This window comes from Oncorhynchus masou, chromosome 26 (genome assembly GCF_036934945.1).
Source record: "Oncorhynchus masou masou isolate Uvic2021 chromosome 26, UVic_Omas_1.1, whole genome shotgun sequence".
Lineage (NCBI taxonomy): Eukaryota > Metazoa > Chordata > Actinopteri > Salmoniformes > Salmonidae > Oncorhynchus > Oncorhynchus masou.
In genome coordinates, this window is record NC_088237.1 from 703,747 (window position 1) to 723,865 (window position 20,119).

General features: G+C 41.0%; 1 protein-coding gene across 1 annotated transcript in view; it reads right to left on the reverse strand.

Moving 5' to 3' along the window:
* The window catches only part of alg8 (ALG8 alpha-1,3-glucosyltransferase), a 32,909-nt gene that overhangs the window by 5,245 nt on the left and 7,545 nt on the right, over window positions 1-20,119 (reverse strand). The window contains 10 exon segments of the mRNA XM_064938039.1: window positions 1,736-1,808; window positions 1,945-2,042; window positions 2,314-2,410; window positions 2,413-2,452; window positions 7,537-7,676; window positions 8,548-8,668; window positions 13,500-13,603; window positions 13,873-13,999; window positions 17,788-17,855; window positions 18,317-18,426. Coding sequence (XP_064794111.1) covers window positions 1,736-1,808; window positions 1,945-2,042; window positions 2,314-2,410; window positions 2,413-2,452; window positions 7,537-7,676; window positions 8,548-8,668; window positions 13,500-13,603; window positions 13,873-13,999; window positions 17,788-17,855; window positions 18,317-18,426 — 978 coding nt within the window.

Consider the following 20,119-nt stretch of genomic DNA (forward strand, 5'->3'; position numbering starts at 1 on the left):
CACTTTCACTGGCTGTTGTCATATCGATCCCGGTAGCGGGATTTCAGCCATAAGAAGTCAATGAACATCTCCTCAAAGATATATATTTATTTTGGGAGATAGCAAAATAGAACTTCTACATTTAAGACAGGAGAAACAAATGGATTTCTAAGATAATAAAATACATTTCTTTGACTTTTTCTCAACTTGTTTATATTACTTTCTGGCACGACAAGATAACTTACGGAGTAGGTAGCTAGCTATCTTTGAAGCCATGGATTGTGCACCTTCCATTGTTTAGCTAAGTAGCTACCTAGCTAGCTAGGTGTTTTTCTTTTGAAAATAGGGCAGAGGACAGCAACATTTACCTCCATAAATGTTGTTTATATTGATATCCATACTGAATGAAGCACTTAAGGGACGTCATGGGCACCTATAACTTTTCACTTAATTTAAGGGGGACATTTTCCTTACACTGACTTAAAACTTTTTCCTTCAAAGTTAAGAAAACTTTATGGGTAAAGATAGAAAATAAAATGTACTTAAAATGTTTTATGGAACAGGCCCCTGTGCTTTGTTATTTATATTTTTAACAACTTTTACTTCACTAGATTCCTAAAGAAAATAATGTATTTTTTACAGCATACATTTCCCCTGACACCCAAAAGGGCTCATTAAATTTTGAATGCTTAGTAGGACATATCATTTATTATTATTTTTTAAATGGTGCCATCTGGTTTGCTTAATACAAGGAATTTAACATGATTTATACTTAATTTTGATAGTTTAGAATATTTTAGCAATTACATTTACTCAAGTAGTATTTAACTGGGTGACTGTCACTTTTACCTCATTCATTTTCTATTAAGGTAACTTTACTTTTACTGAAGTATGACAATTGGGTACTTTTTCCACCACTGATCAAGGACCACCTTGACTGAGAGCATTGCAAATGTATAATGATAGTTGTCGTCAGCTTGACATACAGTGCATTTGGAAAGTATTCAGACCCCTTCACTTTTTCCACATTTTGTTATGTTAAAGCCTTATTTTAAAATCGATAAAATAAAAAAAGTTCCTCATCAATCTACACACAATACCCCATAATGAAAAAGTGATAACAGGTTTTTAGATTTTTTTTGCACATTTATTAAAAAATAAAAACAGAAATACCTTATTTACATAAGTATTCAGACCCTTTTCTATGAGACTTGAAATTGAGCTCAGGTGCACTCTGTTTCCATTGATCATCCTTGAGATGTTTCTTGGAGTCCACCTGTGGTAAATTCAATTGATTGGACATGATTTGGAAAGGCACACACCTGTCTATATAAGGTCCCACAGTTGACAGTGCAGAGCAAAAACCAAGCCATGAGGTCAAAGGAATTGTCCGTAGAGCTTCGAGACAGGATTGTGTTGAGGCACAGATCTGGGAAAGGGTACCAAAACATTTCTATAACATTGAAGGTCCCAAGAACACTGTGGCCTCCATCATTCTTAAATGGAAGAAGTTTGGAACCACCAAGACTCCTCCTAGAGCTGGCCGCCCGGCCAAACTGAGAAATCGGGGGAGAACGGCCTTGGTCAGGGACCAAGAATCCGATGGTCAATCTGACAATTTAATTTAATCCATTTTAGAATAAGGCTTTAACGTAACAAAATGTGGAGGGGGAAATCAGGGGGTCTGAATCCTTTCCGAATGCACTGTATGTATCAATACCACCAAAAATCTACTCTAACACGGACGTTCACCCACCTGAACAGTTTATTTAAGGAGGTGAAGCTGTAGAGCGTGAACAGCAGCATCAGCAGGACTTTGATGGGCAGCTCTGTGACAACAAAGATTGAGAAACAAACATTAAGATCCTAACCATACAATATGAAATTTCTAATTGCAAATAACAAAATGCCTTCTCAGAGGGAGCCCAAATGGCTCCAGTGGTGGCTAGTTGCAGAGGCTCTTACCTGCTGCAGTGAAGAGAAGTGGAAACAGAGAGTAATGCCCCGTGGTGGTCAGCATCAGGAAGATCCCAGCATCCTCTCTGCTCTCAACTGCTAGTATGCTGCCAAACAACAACACAAAACCCATTACAACAGGAAGAGGAGCTGTACAATAAAGACGGAACCAACGATGACAGAGTTGTATTCATTAGGCACCAAACGGAAGAACATTTACTGAAACAGGGAGGGACGACCAGAGATGTCCAATAAGAAAACCCATTATAATTTTCAGTTGCAAAACGTTTTGCTACAGTGTGCCCCAATGAATATGACCCAGTTGCTATCAACGGGTCAATGATAGCAGAATCTGATATCAGCATGTCAGCAGTTCACCTGAAGGGCAGTATGGCCATGAGGATGGCCTTCTCGTGGACATGCCAGCCAAACATGAAGGAGCCCAGGGCACAGACCACCAGGCAGCGCAGGAACCCCGGGCACCACGCGGACGACACCAGATACTCAACACTGCAGGCTGAGGGGGGTGGGGGGCAGGAAGAGAGGGGAGTATATGAACTCTTTACCTTTTACTTTAGGCTGGTGCACATTATTCTAAATATATATAGTAACAGTCAAAGGTTTGGACACACTTACTCATTCAAGGTTTTTTTAATAATTTTTTAAACTATTTTCTACATTGTAGAATAATAGTGAAGACATCAAAACTATGAAATAACACATATGGAACCATGTAGTGTCCAAAAAGTGTTAAACAAATCAAAATATATTTTATACTCTTGAAAGTAGACACCCTTTGCCTCGATGACAGCGTTGCACACTCTTGGCATTATCTCAACCAGCTTCATGAGGTAGTCACCTGGAATGCATTTCAATTAACAAGTGTGCCTTGTTAAAAGTTAATTTGTGGAATTTCTTTCCTTTGTAATGCGTTTGAGCCAAATCAGTTGTGTTGTGACAAGGTAGAGGTGGTATACAGAAGATAGCCCAACTTTGTAAAAGACCAAGTCCATATTATGGCAAGAACAGCTCAAATAAGCAAAGAGATACGACAGTCCATCATTACTTTAAGACATGAAGGTTAGTCAAGCAGGAACATTTTAAGAACTTTGAAAGTTTCTTCAAGTGCAATTACAAAAAACCATCAAGCGCTATGATCAAACTGGCTCTCATGAGGACAGCCACAGGAAAGGAAGACCCAGAGTTACCTCTGCTGCAGAGGATAAGTTCAATAGAGTTAACTGCACCTCAGATTGCAGCCCAAATAAATGCTTCACAGAGTTCAAGTAACAGACACATGTCAACATCAACTGTTCAGAGAAGACTACATGAATCAGGCCTTCTTGCTCAAATTGCTGCAAAGAAACCAGTACTAAAGGACACCAATAAGAAGAAGAGACTTGCTTGGGCCAAGAAACACGAGCAATCATCTGAGGAGCCTAAATTTGAGATTTTTGGTTCCAACTGCCATGTCTTTGTGAGACGCAGAGGAGGTGAACGGATGATCTCCACATTTGTGGTTCCCACCGTGAAGCCTGGAGGAGGTGTGACGGTGCTTTACTGGTGATACTGTCTGTGATTTATTTAGAATTCAAGGCACACTTAACGAGCATGGCTACCACAGTATTCTGCAGCGATACGTCATCCCATCTGGTTTGCGCTTAGTGGGACTATCATTTGTTTTTCAACTGGAATATGACCCAACACACCTCCAGGCTATTTGACCAAGGAGAGTGATGGAGTGCTGCATCAGATGACCGGGCATTCACAATCCCTGACCTCAACCCAATTGATATGGTTTGGGATGAGTTGGAACACAGAGTGAAGGAAAAGCAGTCAACAAGTACTCAGCATGTGGGAACTCCTTCAAGACAGTTGGAAAAGCATTCCAGGTGAAGCTGGTTGAGAGAATGCTAAGAGTGTGCAAAGCTGTCTTCAAGGCAAAAGGTGGCTACTTTGAAGATTCTAAAATCAAAAATATATTTAGATTATTTTAACACTTTTTTGGTTACTATGTGTTACTTCTTAGTTTTGATATCTTCACTATTAATTTAGAAAATAGTAAAAAAAACAAAAAAACATTGAATGTGTAGGTGTCAAAACATTTGACTGGTACTGTAGCTATTATCTGTTCAAAAACAACTGCATTATTACATGGACATACAGTAGATTAAGTTTGTTTGGTTGGGCTGGGGTTGGTGTCACGTCTGCTCCCACTCTCCCCCCCTGGTGCTTGAGGGCACCAGGCTGCCCTGCATCACTCACTCCTATCATCTATTACGCACACCTGCCTTCCCACATCACGCGCATCAGTGATATTGGACTCACCTGGACTCCCTCATCTGTTTATTTCCTCCCCTGTATTTGTCAGTTCCCTTGCTCTGTTCTCCGCTGCTGCATTAATTGTTTTTTGGTTTGTGTTACCTGTTTGCTCATGCTGTTCCTGTCTCATTCCATGTCCATTATATACCGTTTGAAGTTTACATACACTTAGGTTGGATTCATTAAAATTCGTTTTTCAACCACTCCACAAATTTCTTGTTAACACACTATAGTTTTGGCAAGTCGGTTAGGACATCTACTGTGTACATGACAAGTCATTTTTCAAACAAATGTTTACCGACAGAATATTTCACTGTATCACAATTCCAGTGGGTCAGAAGTTTACGTACAAAGTTGACTGTGCCTCTAAACAGCTTGGAAAATTCCAGAAAATTATGTCATGTCTTTAGAAGCTTATGATTTATACGGAGACTGGATTACACACAGGTGGATTGTATTTATCATCATTAGTCATTTAGGTCAACATTGGATCATTCAGAGATCCTCACTGAACTTCTGGAGAGAGTTTGCTGCACTGAAAGTAAAGGGGCTGAATAATTTTGCACGCCCAATTTTTCAGTTTTTGATTTGTTAAAAAAGTTTGAAATATCCAATAAATGTCGTTCCACTTCAAGATTGTGTCCCACTTGTTGTGGATTCTTCACAAAAAAATACAGTTTTATATCTTTCTGTTTGAAGCCTGAAATGTGGCAAAAGGTCGCAAAGTTCAAGGAGGCCGAATACTTTCGCAAGGCACTGTATATATATATATATATATATATATATATATATATATATATATATATATCTGTTTATTATACCTGTTGATACTCACTTTATAGCAGAAAGAGACTGCTATGGCACCTGGCATCAGCAGCACAATATTGTGTAGAGCTTTGGCAAAGTGGGTGGGGTTATATCCTACCTGTTTGGCCCTGTCCGGGGGTCTCATCGGATGGGGCCACAGTGTCTCCTGACCCCTCTGTCTCAGCCTCCAGTATTTCTGCTGCAGTGGTTTATATGTCGGGGGTCTAGGGTCAGTTTGTTATATCTGGAGTACTTCTTCTGTCTTATCCGGTGTCCTGTGTGAATTTAAGTATGCTCTCTCTAATTCTCTCTTTCTCTCTCTCGGGGGACCTGAGCCCTAGGACCATGCGTCAGGACTACCTGGCATGATGACTCCTTGCTGTCCCCAGTCCACCTGGCCTTGCTGCTGTTCCAGTTTCAACTGTTCTGCCTGCGGCTATGGAACCCTAAACTGTTCATATTTACTCTTGAGGTGCTGTTCTGTTGCATCCTCTACAACTACTGTGATTATTATTATTTGACCCTGCTGGTCATCTATGAACATTTGAAAATCTCGGCCATGTTCTGTTGTAATCTCCACCCGGCACAGCCAGAAGAGGCTCATAGCCTGGTTCTCCACCCGGCACAGCCACCCCTCATAGCCTGGTTCCTGTCTAGGTTTCTTCCTAGGTTTTGGCCTTTGTAGGGAGTTTTTCCTAGCCATCGTGCTTCTACACGTGCATTGCTTGCTGTTTGGGGTTTTAGGCTGGGTTTCTGTACAGCACTTTGAGATATTAGCTGATGTACGAAGGGCTATATAATTTTTTTTTGATTTGATAGAGGACCGAGGGTCTTCCAAATATTGAAAGTGTGTAAATAGTTACCCATGTTATTTTGTAAATGTATATATTTTTTTCTTCATATTTTGGGGGGTTGTGTTAGAATAGCATTTTGAATATAGTTATTTGTTTCAAAATGTATACCTTCACCAATTTGGCCACTTGGGTACATTTGGGCTACTTGTGTGGGACACCTGGGTGACTTCATGATAAATGTCATGTAGCACACTCATTTTGGAAGTTATCATTCTGAAACTTTGCACAAGTACTGTTGCCCTCTTGTGTTTTTCACTGAAATTGTCCGCATCATCCTATCTGAATGTTTGTTTTATCTTGTTCATTTTAAAGATGATGATACAACAATAAAAATAAAAAAACATTTTTTCATTTTTTTATCTAAACCAGATCTATTGTGTTATATTCTTCTACATTCAATTCACATTTACACAAACTTCAGAGTGTTTTCTTTCAAATGGTACCAAGAATATGCATATCCTTGGTTCTGTGCCTGAGCTACAGTCAGTTAGATTTGGGTATGTCTTCAGGCGGAAATTGAAAAAAGTAGGTTGTAGCAAAAAAAAAAAAAGGAGCTATAAGAGGTTAAAGTTCCGACTTCAACTGTATTAAATGTTTTACTCCCCGTACCTGCTTCGTCTCTCCAATGTGTCAGTTGGAACCAAAATTATTTTCCAATTGTTTCTTTCTGAACAGAACCATTATTATTTTTGTTCTGTTCCATTGTTCCGACTTGTAAAATGAAGTTCTGAACCGGTCCCAACCCCAAAAAAGCACAGGTTTATATGGTTCCTTTCTGTTCCTTTTTAAACATTTGAAATCGTCATTAAATGACTTCACCAACCAGTGCGGATAGAGACGCTTGCTATTGGGCTACCTGGGCTATAGTGGTTTACATGCACGATGGTGTAGTGCGCGAGATGCCACTGAAATGTTGCGGGTGGGGAGAGAGCGAGAGATGGTGGAGGGTGAGGCTTGGGTTGAAGCGCTGGGCACCTTGTTATGACATTATAATTATACCTACGGAGGAGCGGCATCTATGGAGGAACTTTGAATGTCTTTGAACTTCCTAGAGTTGGCTTAACGTTGGACCAGAAACTAGCTAGCTAGTTAGCTAACAAGCTTGTGTGTTCAGCGCGGCACCCAAATTAAAAACACGTCTTACCTTTTAGTAGTTAATAAATCCAATGTGAAAAGTGATAACTATAGTATCCGTAACTAGAATTGAATACATTAATACATTCCTCTTTAAAAGTAAAAAAAATCTCTCCCTAATTTCTGAATCACGCTTGTAACATCAGCTTTTGGAGGGTGCAGGTTGTCTACACATGCACACACACTGGCAAAGATTTTCAGCTGGCAGGCAGACACAGAAAATAGGTGCCTTGTTATGTTTTTTTGTAGGACTGAAAAAATGCCTGGAACGTAAAATAACGTTATTAAACGGTTCCCATTCTTTTAAAATAATGGTTCTGTTCCGGAACAGTATAGCTAGATCACTTTCGTTTCCGGTTCCGATTCTGTTCCTCGAAAAATGTTGACCAGTTTTTGATTCTGTTCCCTGAACCGGTTCCAACCCCTGGTCTTTAGTGGTGATTCTGAACAAGGCTGCAGAATTTTAGCCTGAGATGATGCTCACCATTATGGAGAGCAGAGTGCAGATGAGTGTGATGGAGGGAGAGACGGAGGGGAGGATGGAGTGCTGGAACTCCTGCACCAATCCACCAGTCATTGAGGCTTTGGGAAGCTTTGCCACATCCAACAGCTTCAGACGCACACCTGAGAAACACACCAGCCATTAAACCCCTGTTAAATCCCCTCAAATACCTTCAAACCGGTAATATTATTCCATGAATCGGTGACTCTCCAGCCCATAATAAATACAAATACTCTCCAGCCAAATAATAGGCTACTTTCTAGCAATCCAACATTTTCTCTGACAACCCCCTATTGAATTTGGCCTTTACTACTATATCCCATTGAAACACATTCAGAAATGTAAAAAAAGAACATCCACATTTTTTCCCCTAAGAAACAAGTTATTGCAGTGTCTAGTGTCTATATAAGAAAGCTCAATAAAATATATATATATATATATATTTTTACAGTGTTTTACCTCTTTTTTTGGTTAAGCACAAAACTACTTCCATACTTCATTCATTTTTTTAAACTGGTACCGGTTACTTTCAGACGAGTCCCCTTTCCACAGTGGGGTCACATTAGTTTGTAGCCCAAACGGTTTGGATGCTACAAACAGAAGTTGGCACATCGATGAGTCCCCTGACACTTGTGGGGGTTGCAGAGCAAAACGGAGACCCACCATTGTGTTCGTGAGTCATAACACTACAGATGTTTTTGTGACGAACACCGCTCTAGCTCTGCCGCCTTTCACCGCAGATGCGGTGCGACATCTGTGTGTGTGTGTGTGTGTGTCTCTGATTGAGATGCATCCAATGCAAAACATATCTCTATCTTAAACTGACTGATAAAATATATATTACTTAGATTGACGCACAGGTGTGTCAATCGACTCTAGGGGGTTAAATCATAATGCATAAGATTATATGGACAGGGAGGACCTGATCCTAGATCAGCACTTTGTGAATACGGGACCATACTGAAGTCATAGAGAGAGTAAACAGTGCCTTACCCAGCACAGACAGAGCTTTATCCACCATGTTGTAGAGGGCCCAGACGTTAGGGGCCCAGTAGGCGTGGCACAGGCCCCTCTTAAAGGGGAAGAGTCTGGAAAGGACCTGGGGGAGCTGGCCCTGAGAGAGAGAGAAATTACAGTCATTAAACTATCCCTTTATTAAGACAGCAGCAGATACCCAATCACATTCACCAGTACATTAATTATTTGACCTGGCTCAGTGCATCACTAATACAAAATAACTGACAGAGCAGTTAGATAAAGTACAACAAAAAGTTAAAATAAAGATGACATAAAATATTTTATCAGAGTCATACTGAGACCAAGGTCTCTTTTACAGGAGCCCTGAATTACATCAATTACAGAAAACACACACATCAATATAAATACAAAATGCAAACAGAAAGAAAAACATGCTCATAAAAAACAAACACATTCATTAGTTATAAGGTACTCAATCAGCTTTCTGAATTCCCCTAGAGGCACAGAAACATCACATTTATGAACGATGTTAAGATTTCTTACACCTTACTGGTGGAACAAACTAAAAGCTGATTTACCTAACTCAGAAGAGACCAAAGGAATTTCCAGAGTTCGCCATCCCGAAGACCGGGTGGGGTGGGTAACTCGTATGTCTAAGGTTTAGTAATGATGTTAGGTACAGTGGACCTTTTTGTAAACAGGCTTTATAAATGAAAACAGCAATGTATCAACTTACGTGAAATCAAAGAGGGCCAACCAACTTTCTGGTAGAGAATGCAGTGATGAGTACTAAAACTCCCGCCTGTAATAAACCGCAGGCGCTATGATAAGCTGCATCTAACGGCTTTAATGAAGTGGCAACTGCGTTCATGCAGATGATGTCGCCATTGTCTAGCACCGATAGGAACGTCGACTGAATAACTACTTTCTACTATTTAGCGAGAGCCAGTACCTAGTTCTATAGAAGCCCAGTTTTATTCTCAGCTTCTTCACTAAGCCATCAATATGCTTTTTAAAAGACAGCTTTTTATCTATCCAGACACCCAGATATTTGTAAGCTGAGACACAATCAATATGTACACTATGTATTTTTTGCGCTCTAGAGAACAACATATACTTACTTTGAACCTGCATTCAATACAAATTTCAGGTCAATAAAGTTTTTCTGTAATAAAATGAAGGCAGACTGTAGTTCAGATAGATCCTGGTCAACCGTGGGGGCAACAGCATACACAACAGTATCATCGGATACAAGTGCAGGTGACAACTTTTTACAGACAAGTCAATATTGTTAAAGTAAACAGTCAAAAATACAGGACCCAGAGTCGACCGCTGTGGGACACCTTTCGTAATATCCAGGAAACCTGATTTAACACCATCAGTATATAGAACTCAATATGCATCTGTCAAGTCATTTTTAAACCAGTTACATGCAGCCTGGTCTAGGCCAATTGAGGAAAGCTTCTGAATTAGCAGTGAGTGATCAACAGTATCAAAAGCATTTGACAGGTCAATGAAGAGGGCAGCACAATGTTGACTTTTATCCTTACAGTTAACCACATAATTTATAACTAGGGATGCAGCAGAGATCTGGTCTAAAACCCGACTGATGTACATTTAGAATACATTTCAAAGACAAGAAATATCTTGGCTGAGAATGAATTAAGGATTCTAATATTTCGCTAGGCAAGAAAGTTTAGAAATAGGGCAACAATTATTTAGGTCACAAGGGTCACCATCTTTGTGAAGGGGGCTTACATAGGCCGCATTCCAAACCTTGGGGATAGTACCAGATATAATCGGCAAAATATGGGTTAATGATTCAGCAATCAGGGGGGCAGAGAGCTGCAGCAAAAATATAAGGGGTCGAATTAGCTTCCAGAAAACTACATTTTCAAAAAACAGACCAAAATACATTTTTCAACTATTTCAAGTTTTAAATTGAAAGTCAGTGTTTTTTCTTTTTCTTCAATAGAGTAAGAAAGAGCCTGAAACTATGGTTTTTCGTCACACAACATATTTTAGTATGATTTCATCGAATGACAATAAAAGTGCAATGCTATTTGGCTAGCAGCCACACACTACATGACCAAAAGTATAAGGATACCTGCTCGTCGAACATCTCAAAAAAAGGGCTACGGTTTCCCTTCACCGGAACTAAGGGGCCTATTCCGAACTATGAAAAACAGCCCAAGACCATTATTACTCCTCCACCAAAAACCTTACAGTTGGCACTATGCATTCGGGTAGGTAGTGTTCTCCTGGCATCAGCCAAAACCAGATTTGTCCGTTGAACTGCCAGATGGTGAAGCGTGATTCAACACTCCAAAGAATGCGTTTTCACTGTTCAATTGCGCGAGCTTTACACCACTCCAACCGACGCTCGTCATTGCACATGGGGTTATTTTAGGGCTGCTCGGCCATGGAAACCAATTTCATGAATCTCCAGATGAACAGTTATTGTGCTGACGTTGCTTCCAGAGGAAGTTTGGAAGTGTAGTGAGTGTTGTAACCGAGGACAGAGGATTGTTAAATGCTACACACTTCAGCGGTCCCCTTCTGTGAGCTTGTGTGGCTGAGCCGTCGTTGCTTCTACTTTCCACTTCACAATAACAAAACTTACATTTGACCGCGGCAGCTCTAGCAGGGCAGAAATTTTACAAACTGACTTGTTGGAAAGGTGGCATCCTATGACAATGCCACGTTGGAAGTCAATGAGCTCTTCAGTAAGCCCATTCTACTGCCAATAAAAGTAGAGACTCAGAGCTAGAAAATGCTATATCATACACTACAGTTAAGAAACAAAGGGAAAGTAATTCTTTGAACGTTGATAAACTTGTAACCCCACTTTTGAGAAAATGCCCCTTGAATGTTTTGGTACATCTATCGACATGTCTGTATACAGTTGTCGCAGTGACATCATGAACGTCATCATGAACATAATTGGCATAACTGATGTATGTTAACACCAATAAAGCCAACCATTTGAAAATGAATTTAGTATATGTCAATCTGGCAAACCAGGCAAATAAAAGCAACTTCATAAAATAAAAAATAGTTTCTAGCTTGTTAGCTAGCTTGAGACCCTGGTTCTATCCCGGGCTGTATCACAACCCGGCTGAGATTGGGAGTCCCATAGGGCGGTGCACAATTGGCCCAGCGTTGTCCGGGTTAGGGGAGGGATTGGCTGGGGTAGGCCGTCATTGTAAAATAACAATTTGTTCTTAACTGACTTGCCTAGTTAAATAAAAGGCTAAATAAAGTAAACAGGCTAGCCAGTTCAAATAATGAACATATCATATAGCTGACAATGTCTTAAATGTAGCTAATTTGTATTCATTATTACAGGAAAATAAACACACAACAAGATAATTATTTACAAGTTAAATGGCAAGCTAATTACAGAAAAAAGCTTACGGTTGTGAGTGACTAAATAAACCAGGGCATTCCACTGGAGAATTTTACAACTTGGACACTGTCTCATTGACCTAACTTTATATTCTTTATTATTATTTTTTTGCCCCAATTTTGATCGTCTCTTCGCTGCAACTCCCCAATGGGCACAGGAGGAGAAGGTTGAGTCATGCGTCCTCCGAAACATTTTCTGCCAAACCACGCTTCTTAATACCCGTCCACTTAACCCGGAAGCCAGCCGCACCAATGTGTCGGAGAAAACACTGTTCAACTTATACCGGAAGCCAGCCGCACCAATGTGTTGGAGGAAACACTTTGCTGACAACCGAGGTCAGCCTGTAGGCGCTTGGCCCGCCACAAGGAGTGGCTAGAGCGCGATGAGCCAAGTAAAGTCCCCCCGGCCAAACCTTCCCCTAACCCGGACGACGCTGTGGCAATTGTGCACCGCCCTATGGGACTCCCAATCACATCCGGTTGTGACACAGCCTGGGAACGAACCTGGATCAATAGTGACACCTCTAGCACTGCGATGCAGTGTCTTAGATCGCTGCACCACTTGTGAGGCCCCTAACTTTATATCCTAATTTGACATCGGTGCAGGTCATGTTGTTCTTCACATTACCGTCTCTGGTAAACACACACAACATTAGCTAGCGAGTAAGTCAGCTAACGTTAGCTAGCTAGCTAACAGTATGCTTTAACTTGCAATGAAAACGACTTTCTGATCAAATTAGAAACTTATAATATCTGAAAATGTAGCAAGCTAGAGTCTCTTACCTGTATACATAAATGAACGCTTCTCCCTCGCTGTCACGGATGCCGTGGCTGCCCTTAGTTTGAGGATGTTATTCGGAGACAGGTGTTTTATACAAAATCCTTCTGTGTTCTCTTTTCGACTCCCTGTGCATTTGCAATGAGACGCCTGAATTTTCTCCATCTCCTTAGCTATCATACTCTGCCTCCATCGAGCATTCCACTGATTTCAAAACTCGGTCCTCCAGAAAGTGGAGTGCACTTTTGTAGTTTTTCATAATATCTTACAAAAAAGCCGAGTTAGAAAGGATTATCTACAGATATTGAGCAGCTCATGCTATAGACAGAAGCGTGCTACATGGCAGACCAATCCGAACTCATCTCTTGGCATGTCCAGCCCATCCATTATCTCAGCCAATCATGGCTAGCGGGAAGGTTCCTGGCTTTTTCCGTGGGTAAACCAACTAGGCTCGTAAATTAACAATTGTATTCGTATTTACAGGTGGCATACAAGTGTGTTATTAAGGCACATGTAAGTTCACATGTTCCAGAAGGCATTTCTGCCCAAAAATGCATTTTAATGAAATGCCTCTCCTGTGAACTAATGACACGCGACATACGCCTAGTTTCCTGAAACGAGTCACATTTTAGATGTGCATTTACAAAATGCAGCAAGTGTTTTATCTTTCCTTTTCTGGGTGAAAAATGTCAAATCCTGCATTAATGCGAACCTGACAGAGGTAAAAAATAAACATAAATGGTATCTACATCAGCATGCTGTGCTAGAATACCTACTGTACCATAGCAATGAACGGACCAAAGGACAGGGCGCCGACAGAGATCACGATAGATCCCAGAGCTACCAGACGAACAGGACTGAAACTGCTCCATCTCACAGAGCCATCTGAAGGAAACACACAACAGAGAGGAACAGAGTGAATAAACTGTCTGGTTGGATATAAAATCTTTGATCAGTGAGTTTATTACAATCATATTATCTTATAATTCCGAATCAAATTCCTTTGAGATGTCATCAACCTGTATTCACGCTTACTGTTACCCAGGTAAAATCTCTGATGTTTCTCCTGAAAATGTTCCATTTCTGTTTTCCACCCAACAGCTAACTCTGAGTTACCCTGTGTAACCTGCTAGCTCTGGTGTAATCTCTGTTACCTGTGTTGTCCTCGGTGAAGCAGTAGCTCCGCAGCAGGAAGATCCCGTAGGCAGGAGCAATGTACAGGTAGATGTGTTTCAGGTTCAGGAGAACAGTGAAGAGCAACGCCCCCTCCAGGTGTCTGCCCTGCTCAACCAGAAATAATGTCATAAAATAGCTTCAAATGTCTGTATGAAAAGACAGTAATCCACTTATAAAAAAAAATCCAGACGGATTACCAAGACGTGTACTCAGAGCACTAACCAGGTGGCAAGTGTCTTCACTGACATTTTCAACCTTTCCCTGACCCAGTCTGTAATACCTAGATTTTTCAAGCAGACCACCATAGTCCCTCTGCCCAAGAATGCCAAGGGAGCCTCTCTAAATGACTATCGTCCCGTAGCACTAACATCTGTAGCCATGAAATGCACTCCAAGCTCATCACTAAGTTAAGGACCCTGGGACTGAACAACTCCCTCTACAAATGGATCCTGTCTTCCGGACAGGTACCCCCAGGTGGTGAGGGTAGGCAACAACACATCCGCCATGCTGACCCTCAACACGGGGGCCCCTTTAGGGGTGCGTTCTAAGTCCCCTCCTGTAGTCCCTGTTCACACACGACTGCAACACCATCATTAAGTTTACCGACGACACGACGGTGGAAGGCCTGATCACCGACGACGATGAGACAGACTATAGGTCGCAGGTCAGAGACCTCGCAGTGTGGTGTCAGGACAACAACCTCTCCCACAATGTAAGCAAGACAAAGAAGCTGATCATCCTCAACTAACCGGTGCCCCCGCACATTGACTCTGCACCGGCACCCCTCTGAAAATATTGTTATTTTTAACTGCTCCTTCTTAATTACTTGTTACTTTTATCTCTTATTCTTATCCATGTTTTTTGAAACAGCACTGTTGGTTAGGGGCTTGTAAAGTAAGCATTTCACTGTACGGTCTACACCTGTTGTATTCGGTACATGTGATCTACAGGAAACAACGGGCCGAGGACGCCCCTATTCACATCAACGAGGCTGTAGTGGAGCGGTTCGAGGGCTTTAAGTTCCTCGGTGTATACATCACTAAGCACCTATTATGGTCCAAACACACCAACACAGTCGTGAAAAGGGCACGACAACACCTCTTCCTCCTCAGGAGGCTGAAAAGATTTGTCCTGGGCCCTCAGATTATCAAAAAGTTCTACAGCTGTACCATTTTTAGCATATTGACTGGTTGCATCCCCGCTTGGTATGGCAACTGCTTGGCATCTGACCGTAAGGCACTACAGAGGGTAGTGTGTACGGCCCAGTACATCCCTTGGACCGAGCTCCCTGCCATTTATACTAGGCGGTGTCAGAGGAAGGCCCAAAAGACTGTCAAAGACTCCAGCCACCCAAAGACCGCTCTCTATGCTACCGCATGGTAAGTGGTACCGGAGCGCCAAATCTGGGGCCAAAAGGCTCCTGAACAGCTTCTACCCCCAAGCCATAAGACTACTGAACAGTTTATCCAATGGCCACCCGGAGTATTTGTATTGACATTTTTTTGTTGCACAGACTCTCTTGGACCGGCTCTATGCACACTCACTGGACTCTACCCACACATACTTCACTGCCATCTAACACACACACACACACACACTGCTGCTACTCTGTTGAGCTATCCTGATTGCCTAGTCACTTTTACCCCTACCTACAGTGCATTCAAAAAGTATTCACACCCTTTGACTTTTCCCACATTTTGTTGTGTTACAAAGTGGGACTCAAATGGATTTTGAACACAAAATACTACACAAAATACTCTCGAATATCAAAGTGGAAGAATTCTAACATTTGTAAAAAAATATTTAAAAAAATACATAATGAAAAATACAACATTAATATATCTTGATTAGATAAGTATTCAACCCCCTGAGTCAATACATGTTAGAATCACCTTTGGCAGCTATTACAGCTGTGAATCTTTCATTTGCTCATTATTCTTTAAATTCTTTAAGCTCTGGCAAGACCAATTCCAGATTGTGCGATAGATTTTCTAGGATAACCATCCTACCCATGCTAGACTACGGAGCCGTAATTTATAGATCGGCAGGTAGCGGTGTTCTCGAGCGGCTAGATGTTATATACCATTCAGCCATCAGATTTGCCACCAATGTTTTTCATTTTTAATCCCAGCAGGAGACCTTTTGCCTTTTGGTATTCCGTCATTGTAAATAAGAATTTGTTCTTAACTGACATCCAGTTAAAAAAAAAGTTTTTTAAATTTTTTTTAAAGAACAAGTCAAAACTGTAACTCGGCTACTCAGGAACATTAATATTTTCTTGTCTTCTCTCACCAATTTTGTGGTATCCAATTGGTAGTTACAGTCTTGTCCCATCGCTGCAAATCCCGTACGGACTCAGGAGAGGCGAAGGTCGAAAGCCATGCGTCCTCCAAAACACAACCCAGCCAAGGTGCACTGCTTCTTGACACAATGCTGCTTAAAAAAAAAAAACGTACAATGGCGACCGGCGTGCAATGCACCCAGCCTGCTACAGGAGTCGCTAGAGCGCGATGGGACAAAAACATCCCTGCCGGCCAAACACTCCCCTAACCCGGAAGATGCTGGGCAAATTGTGTGCCGCCCCATGGGCCTCCCGGTCGCGGCCGGCTGCGAAAGAGCTTGGACTCCAACCAGGATCTCTAGTGACACAGCTAGCACAGCAATGTAGTGCCTTAGACCACTGTACCACTTATATTTTCTTCTTGGTAAGCAACTCCAGTGTAGATTTGGCTTTGTGTTTTAGGTTATTGTCCTGCTGAAAGGTGAATTCAGCAGGACAGTGTCCGGTGGAATATTTTTATTCTGTCCAGGCTTCCTTTTCACTCTGTCAATTAAGTTAGTATTGTGGAGTAACTACAATGTTGTTGATCCATCCTCAGTTTTCTCCTATCACAGACAAACTCTGTAAGTGTTTTAAAGTGACTATTGGCCTTTCACCACAGTGAAATCCCTGAGCGGTTTCCTTCCCCTCCGGCAACTGAGTTAGGAAGGCCGCATTTATCTTTGGAGTTTATGGGTGTACTAATACACCAGCTGAAGTGTAATTAATAACATCATCACGCTCAAAAGGGAAATTAAATGTCAGCTTTTTTTTCTTTTACCCATCTACCAATAGATGCACTTCTTTGCGAGGCATTGGAAAACCTCCCTGGTCTTTGTGGTTGAATCTGTGTTTGAAATTCACTGTTCGATTGAGGGGCCTTACAGATAATTGTATGTGTGGGGTACAAAGATGAGGTAGTCATTTAAAAAATCATGTTAAACACTATTAATGCACACAGACTTGTTAAGCAAATGGACTCCTTTGCCATAACAAAGGGGTTGAGTACTTATTGACTCAAGACATTTCAGCCTTTCATTTTTAATCAAAAATGTTACATTTCGAAAAACATAATTCCACTTTGACATAGGATATTGTGTGTAGACCAGTGACCAACAATTCTCAATTTAATCCATTTTTAATTCAGGCTGTAACACAAAAAAATGTGGAAAAAGTCAAAGGGTGTGAATACTTTCTGAAGGCACTGTACATATTACTTCAAATACTTCGTACCCCTGCACATTGACTCGGTACCGGTCCTCCTTCTATTTGGCCTCGTTATTGTTACTTTTTTGTGAATTTTTTTCAGACTTTTTAACTCTGCATTGTTGGGACAGTAAGCATAAGTAAGCATTTCACGGTAAAGTCTACATCTCTTGTATTCGGTGCATGTGACAAATACAATATTATTTGATCAATATTACATTCAAATGAAGAACAAAATGGCATAACCATTCATGTTTCTTAAAACATATCTAAATAAAGGATCTTAACTTTGCACATGATTCAGCATGGTTGAGTTAAGCAAGAATCATTGGTGTTGTGGAGAAGGGTGGTTGGGTAGGTACAGTACCTGTAAATGTCTTGCCACTGATAGCAGTAGTATTCCAAACAGGAATCCATTGTACTGGAAATGAATGTCTGGATGGAAATACTAAGGACTTGAGAGACATACTGGTTAATACCTGTTATGGTAGCTAACAGCATTAAGTGATCCCTATTAACCACGTATTTTTCTAGCGTTAGTTTCTCTAGACTGCTTAGTTACAGCTCTGTAGAGTTGAATTGCCATAATGAACTAGGTCATGTAAGCTCATTGACCTTGTCAACACAGTTGGGTCATGTTCATTAGGGCAGTTGGTGGTCTTACCTTTTGACCTGATGAAGATCCTTGTGGATCAAAAAGTAAATTAAGGTGGTAATTGGGAGCATATTCAGTGTGCAGGCTTTTGTCTTCTTTTCATGTTCATAAGGGCACACCGTTTTAAAACATGAGTTAAAACACAGGTCTCTGTAATCCTTCCATGTTTCAGTGTGTTTTCTTTCATATTGGAGGCCTAAAGAACACAACCCAGGTCTCAAGAGTAGTGAGTGAAGGATACGGTCAACGATGAGGAGGCCAAAGTTCCACAAAAGCAGAGCTGCCAGGATGAAAAATGGATGCCCCAGGAGGTCCTTGGAACCCTTCTCTTCTCTCACACTTCTACAGCATCTGGAGGAAGAGAGAAAAACAGTGGTTATAAATGGGGGACTGAAACATACTGTACAGTATATACAAAACACAAAAAATAAACATTAACAAATAAAATCCTTAAAGAGAGAGTGCAGTAAAAAACATGATTTTCCTGTGTGTTCAATATATTTCCACACTATTAGGTTGGAATAATACTATGCAATTGTGAAAATTATGCCCTTTTAGTGTAAGAGCTGTTTGAAAAAGACCTGAAATTTCAGCTTGTTTTGCATGGGTGGGGTTTTGCTATAAATTGTCAGACCAATAACAAAGTGTGCCCTCCTCTCTGCCAATAATGTACAGTTATGAATATAACTACTGTTCCCTGAATGAGGGAACAAGGTATAACATACTATGGGGAGTCAACGACCAATCACATTCACCTGAAGAAAACTAAAACACACCCAATGGGCTAATAAATGCAGAGCCTGCCCTTGCAAGCCCCGCCTTCCTAGATATAACATCAGCGCTCCCATTACTTTCCTCAATTCAGTACTGCTCTTCAGCAAGCCCAAACCACTTGACAGTGCGATAATGCACACCTCCCCCGGAAAGTATATCCGCACCCAGGTTGAGAAATCCGGAGGGTATATCACCCTGAGCGATTGGAAATGCGCACTAAGAGCAGATAATGGGTTAGGAGAGAGACTGTCTGTTGATGCACGCCACCGACGTCGTGCTCACCCTGCGGGACACTAACCGGGCCATGGGAACCCCCTGTGATAACAAGGAGTCAACGCACTCAGGCGCGACTGGGATACCTTGAGCAACTGATGGCAATGGCGAGATGCGTCCAGATGTGTATCTACAGTGCCTTCAGAAAGTATTCACACCCTTTGACTTTTCCAACATTTTGTTGTGTTACAAAGTGAGATTAAAATGGTTTAATTGTTTATTTTTTGTCAACGATCTACACAAAATACTCTAACGTCAAAGTGGATTTTTTTTTTTTTTAATTGTTAAGAAATTATGAAAAATACTACTATATCTTGATTATGTAAGCATGCACAACCCCCTGAGTAAGTACATGTTTGAATTACCTTTAGCCGTGATTACAGCTATGAGTCTTTCTGGGTAAGTCTCTAAGAGCATTCCACATCTGGATTGGGCAACATTTGCCCATTATTCTTAAAAAGTTTTTATTCAAGCTGTCATATTGGTTGTTGATCATTGCTAGACAACCATTTTCAAGTCTTGCCATAGATTTTAAACCAGATTTAAGTCAAAACTGTAACTCAGCCACTCAGGAACATTCACTGTCTTCTTGGTAAGCAACTCCAGTGTAGATTTGACCTTGTGTTTTATATTATTGCCCTGCTGAAAGGTGAATTTATCTCCCAGTGCCTGGTGGAAAGCAGACTGAACCAGATTTTCTTCTAGGATTTTTCCTGTGCTAAACTCCATTCCGTTTCTTTTTTTATCCTGAAAAACACCACAGTCCCTAATGATTACAAGCATACAGATAACATGATGCAGCCACCACTATGCTTGAAAATATGGGAGTGGTACTCAATGATGTGTTGTATTTTCCCCAAACATAACACTTTGTATTCAGGACAAAAACTTTTGCAGTATTAATTTAGTGACTTGTTGCAAACGGGATGGAAGAGTGTCTGATGGATCATTTGCATTCTGTACAGGCTTCCTTCTTTTCACTCTGTCAATTAGGTTA